The sequence below is a fragment of the Cheilinus undulatus genome, linkage group 5 (assembly GCF_018320785.1).
Source record: "Cheilinus undulatus linkage group 5, ASM1832078v1, whole genome shotgun sequence".
Classification (NCBI taxonomy): domain Eukaryota; kingdom Metazoa; phylum Chordata; class Actinopteri; order Labriformes; family Labridae; genus Cheilinus; species Cheilinus undulatus.
The window spans coordinates 41,361,440-41,367,439 of record NC_054869.1 but is presented as its reverse complement, the minus strand read 5'-3'; the positions used below and the strand labels follow the sequence as shown (position 1 = coordinate 41,367,439).

The 6,000-nt window shown below is 41.9% G+C and overlaps 1 protein-coding gene across 1 annotated transcript in view; it reads right to left on the bottom strand.

Annotated features, from left to right (window-relative positions):
* Positions 1–286: 286 nt before the first annotated feature.
* ntrk2a (neurotrophic tyrosine kinase, receptor, type 2a) overlaps positions 287–6,000 on the bottom strand; it is a 178,664-nt gene continuing 172,950 nt past the window's right edge. The window contains exon 20 of the mRNA XM_041787159.1: positions 287–5,656. Coding sequence (XP_041643093.1) covers positions 5,471–5,656 — 186 coding nt within the window. The 3' untranslated portion in view covers positions 287–5,470. The remainder of the gene's footprint in view (positions 5,657–6,000) is intronic.

Here is a 6,000-nt window from a genome sequence, read left to right as displayed (position 1 = left end):
AGAACAAGCTGTTGCTGTGTCTGTGGCTTTAAATTTTACTGAGCTGTCTGACTCCGCCCCTCTCAGGAAATGGATGTGGCTCTCCTGATCGTCTTGGATCAGGAGAGGAGGACAGAACTTCCAAGCGGGGAGGGCCAACTGAACGTGGAGGCGGTGCTAACTCCCCACATGACATCATTAGGGTAAAATATGAGGACGGCTTGTTTCAGCACACGTTTTCTGAGATGGAGTGAAAGAGAGGGGGGAGGGAATGGATTTTTCTGATTCTTGGGGGGTATTGTGGACAGACCAAGGGCACACATTTTTGTTACAAAAGCCTGAAAAAGTGATATTTGCATAAAATGTCCCCTTTAACAAATTTTAGACCTTGAAACACACTTAAAAGTGTAAGGAATTACGGATAAAGAAAATAGTTGAGCTGACATAGGTCTGTTGGTTTGGCCTAAAACTCCACTAACTTAACTTTTTGTACAGCCATTATTTACAGCTGATGGAGGCAGATTTTTATAGCCAAAATATCAGTAGAAATTCTTAAAACTGCAGATACCGATATTTTACTTGTTTAGCTAATATCTGCTGGTACCGACATCATGCTGATAACATTGTTTACCCTAAAAACACATGAAAAATATGTGAATTTGCAGTACTGTCTCTATTATAGATACAGATTAAAGCTCTCTGCACAGGCTGATATTTTTTCATGTATTTTTTGGGTCTGTAATTCAATAAATATTGCCACATACTCAAACCTTGCACACAAGTCAGATTTGATTATTTTGTATTCACTACTAAAATGTTAAAATGTGGCAAATGGTTTTATCCTGCGAAGAGAAGATGATTCGGTGGTTCTTTCCAACTTAAAAAAAAAAACCCTGATTTTCATGGAGTACAAGCTTATATATCACATCTCTGTGCCAAGCTGGAAAGATGAATTGCAACTTTCGATTCAGTATTTGTTATGTTGCTGTGAGTACAAATATTGGCTTTCATTTTTTATTATATCATGTAATACTTCTGCAGATCACTGTGTTTAAAGTGAGGCTTGAGCGCAGCCGCTGCACTGATTAAAACCAGTCATGTATTTAAATAGGTTGATGGATGCAAAAAAATTAAACATGCTCCGAAAAATTGACTAATGAATGTCAGTGTGCAAATATGCTTACGACAGTATAAGATTGTATTTACTTTTTAACATGTGGCAAGTCTGGACAAAAAATGTACTCTGTGTACAAAGCTGTTTATGAAATCACTTTAAATGGATTGAGTTGTTGTTGTGCAAACGATGCATCATCTCCAGTTGCAGTGTTGTGAACTGACAGGTTTTCAGAATGTTGCAGAGCAGCCCATCACAGGGCAATTGCGAGTTTCAACCCATCTCGTCTGTAATCTTTTGTCTGAACTGGGTAAAATATACTCCAAACAAAGATTAAACATGTTTCCTTGCATGCATGTAGGCTGCTGTAAATATACAGTTTGTCGGTAAGAGCAGCTATGTGAGCAGTGCTGTAAGTGAGTGAAGTGGTTCTCCATAATGGGGATGTGCGGTGCATTATTGAGTTTATTTTCAGTGTAAGCTCTTGGTGGATTGCCAGTAATATGCAAGTGTGAGTGTTTGTGTGCGGTTGAGGCTGGACGTAGGAATGTGATGGAGGGTTGAAGTTGTGGCTTACAGAACATATGCTGCAGCGATGATGGATGCTCACTTTCACTTTCTCCCTGAGGACTTTCACACCTCCTCTTCCTCCTTCCTCTTCCTCCTCATGACCCATTCGTACCTTTCCTTGCCTCATTTCTACCTCATTGCTTCAGTTCGGGACTCTCTCCTTTCCTCTCCATTTCTTCCCCAATATGCATTATTACCTCTCCTCTTATTTCTCCTCTCCACTGCTCCTCTTCTCCCATGTTCCTCCTCTCCTTCACCTCTCCTCTCCACCCTTCCATCCATCCTTCTCAGCCATAAAACAATAAGTCTTGAATGTCTGTGAGGAGACTGTGCTAATGGAGCCCATTAGGGTGTAATGAAATATACATTACACCATTACAGTGGACTGGGCCCGGCTAAAGCACTGCACCGCTCAAATAATAAAACATGCACAATTCAATTTCCTTCTTGGACAGTTTTGAGTGTCTTTTAGTGTGTGTTTGTGTGCGTGGGGAGAAGGAGGGATGACTGGTAAGGTATATAGTGTGTGTTTGTGTGTTGTTTTGCCGCCCCCCTCCAGCACAGATGTGGTTTTCAAGGATGTCTGAGTGCTGAAAGCCTTGATGATTTAATATGGGTTGACCAAATGAACCACACCTTCTACAGCACCACCGCCCACACGGCCGACCGAGATCTGACCACTTAAAAACCCAGCCTCCCCCTGCAACTTTTACACCCCCTTCCTCCTCCGACACAGAGACCTCAGCATCGTCGGACAGCTGCGTACAAATCAATCAATTGACCTCCGACATGAGCGCTTGACATCACAAGTAGCATCTGTCACTCTGAGGTGGAGGCTGGATGGGGAAAGGGGGAGCACAGTCATCATGTTACCGTGTGCTCTGTGGTTGAGGCCTGAGCGAAGTAAGAGTGTAACACCAGGCAGCTATGAGTGCATATATATTTATATGTATCAGTTTGTTGCATGAGGAAATATTAAGTGCAGTTACATGGACTTAAGCATCATGGTTACAAGCCTTTTCCCAGGTTCAACTATGGTATTTACATTTACACAGGGAAACATTATTATTCATATCCCTGCATACATGTTAAATACTATCCTGGTTCCTGAAAACCGTTTCTTGTTTACATGCTAGTTTTTAAGTAATAATATTTCTTCACTACTTTCAAACATGACCTTACTTGCTCCCCAGAGCATGTTGGGAGATCAGCATCCTTTAGCCTCTTCAGAACAAACTTGAATAGGTTCGAATTTTGATCCTATCACTCGTCTAAACCTCTAACTGAAGTTCACTCTAGTCTGCTGACCCACTAATGAGGGAGCCCACTCTCACTGTGGATCTGTGTGGTAAGCCACCTAAATTTGGATATAAAATTAGCAGGCACAAGATTTATGAGTCGATTAATCGTACATCAATTTTTATTTATAAGTACAGGCCTGAAATTCTGGTCAAATGCCCTTTTAAAAATGTAATGAAGCCTCCTGCTACTAGTTGCTGTAGCGTCAGTTCAAGGCCACTGCCTTCCTGCTAGAGATTACCTAGAGCACTTCACAGGACACAAGGTTTATACTCATGTTTAACTACTCAGCTGAAGAGATTGGTAACCACATTAGGCATGGTATTTCTAAAAAGAGGAACGAAGGCTGGCAGAGTAAGCTGCTAACTTCAGCCACACTGTACTGGGCACAGCAGCCTCAAATCATGTACCAACTCACACTATGAGCATGTAATAAATGGACTGTTTTATGAGCATTTTCGACTAGTCTATTGCATGTGATTTAAATATGCATTTAGTCGATTGGGAAAATAGCGGCCTGGGAACATCGTTACTTGCTAGGAAACTTCTGTTTGACAATCTTTCCCCTGGGCTAAGTCTTTTCAGTGCTTTAAGGTGAAGTCGTGACCTTCATTGTGGGATACGTAGTTCCTTCCTCCTTGTACAGAAATATGTACACAGTCTAGTACCTTTCGCCTTATTCTCCATTTTCAATTGCCAGTTTTGCACTGAATCAAATGCTTTATAGTCATGAGTAGTCAGGTAGATGGTCAACTTGGTTCATGTAGTGTTGTAATTAGGATTTTGCTAAATGTCTATGGGGGATTTGAATAGCAGATTTTGCCTTCAGAACAAGAGCTGCCCAGAAAGTTGGTGGGCACTGTTGAGCTCAATAGTAACCAAAAAGGGTGGGGCTTAAAAAAGGGCCTTTAAGATTGAGGCTCAATTCCAAAACATCCCTTGCCCCATAGACATATTGCTACCCCAATTTGCATGTGGTGTCCCATTTCTAGTTAAAATGGAGGGTAAGGGCTACATGGCCTTTCAAGCTGAGATTTTTAAGAGGCATACTTCAAACCAAGTGTTACGGAAAATTTCCCTGAATGCCTTGCAAATTATCAGTAAGATGGTCCTTTTGCTTTCAAACATGTATTCGAAAAAAATGGCTCCAGGTAGAAATGAATGGTATTGTCATTGTGTCTGATTATGTAAATGCTGTCAATGATGAAGTATCGGGAACTTAAAAGGTTCTGGTATTGTCATTGTGTCTGTCAGTGTAAATGCTGTCAACGAGTACTGATGAAGTATCGGGACCTTTAAAGGTTTGTTCCATGTTTCTTGGGGCAAGGGGGCCCTCAAAAGCAAGGGGTCCAGGTAAAAGGTACAAATGGGACACTCATAAAAGGCAAAACTGTTGTTGCCTTGGCCATGGTTATTTTGCTATGTCACTTTGCTTATGTTGCACCTGTTGCATTCTGTTTTCTTTCAGAGTTCCTTGAAATAGCAAACCTCTCGAAATCAGGATAAGGACTTATAAAGTTCTTGAAATCGGGATATGATGTTTAAATGTTCAAACACAAAACAGTATACCTGGAAAACCAGATCAAAACCGGGATACTAGAGTCCATGTAACCACACTCACTGCAGAGTAGTGCCAGATATTTCAAGCCTTTTTTTTTTTTTTTTTTTTTTTTTAACATATCTAGGATTCACATAAAGTAAAATTCCTCAGGTTTCATTGTGAATATCATCACAGAAGTTTAGCTCAGCTTCAGCAGGCACTGTAATGTTCCAGAAATCCCCTTTTTTGTCTCATGTAGAACACCAGATTGTGTTTACTTTTCCCTTGTAGTAAATGTACTGTTAAAATCATCCCATGGTTAGCTGTAGTAATATGAATGCTGTTAATACTGAGAGACAGATAGACAGGTAAACAGATGGGTTGGAGGGGAAACACAGTGTCGTCATGGCTCGACGTCACCTAGAGCCATCTCGCCGTCATACAGTCTCATATTTACACGCAAAAAATCATGAAAATCCTCCAGCTCCTTGAAATTTCTGGGTCCTGTTGTCCGACAGGCAGCGAGGGGATGAGTCACTAAATGTTTCAGTCCTGTTTAATCAGGTTTTCAAGCCCAAGTCAGTTTAAAGCATTCGAAAAAGAAGAGCGAGGAGCTTTTTTCTCCTCTGAAGTTAAATTACTCTCAGTAAATGTCTCTCTGGGAAGGACGGAGCAGGGAAGGAGCAGAAGAGATGCACAAAGGAGAGGAAATTGGAGGAAGGAACGAGGCGATTGGGGACGGGATGAGGAATATTTTGATTGCCTTTGAGAGTCTGGTAATAGCTTCACATCCTGTACAGTGGAACCTCGCACGCACACTCACACGAGGATCACGCGCTTCATTCACGGGCGTCACCCCAACAGAAAAACACTCACACATGCATGCACCCTTAAAATGCTCATACACTCTTAAGCTAGAGGAGTACACACACACACATCTAAATCTCTGCCTCGTCGTCCTCCCGTGTTCAGCCCAGTATGTCCAGGTACACAGGTGAGGCCTTAGCCAGGTTCAGGAGCAGACCGTGGATTTCTTTGATGTTGAGTCTCATGTGCGGCTCTCTCTGCCAGCAGCCCAGCATCAGGTCATACACTTCTTTAGGACAGGTCCTGGGGCGCTGCAGCACCCTGCCCTGCGTTATACACTCTATCACCTGCAGAGGAAGGAAAAAACACACATCAGAGGCTCTACAGATCATATTCAAATATGCTTTTACAAATTCCCGAGGCACATCTTGACTTGACTTGAGGCACACCACTTTGCTGTTCCACACCATTTGAGAACCACTGCTTTACCTGGTTGGAGATCTATTCTCTTGTTATTCTTGCTAATAAGGAAAATAGTCATGTACTTTTTAAACCTCTGGCTAAAACAAAACTAAAATGAGTGATTTCGACTCGAGCGACGATGTCGTGCCGTCTACTGTGGATAAGAGGCTATACTTTTATGAGTGCACAGAGGAACAACTTCTACATATGAAGACTCAGTGGGAAGAAC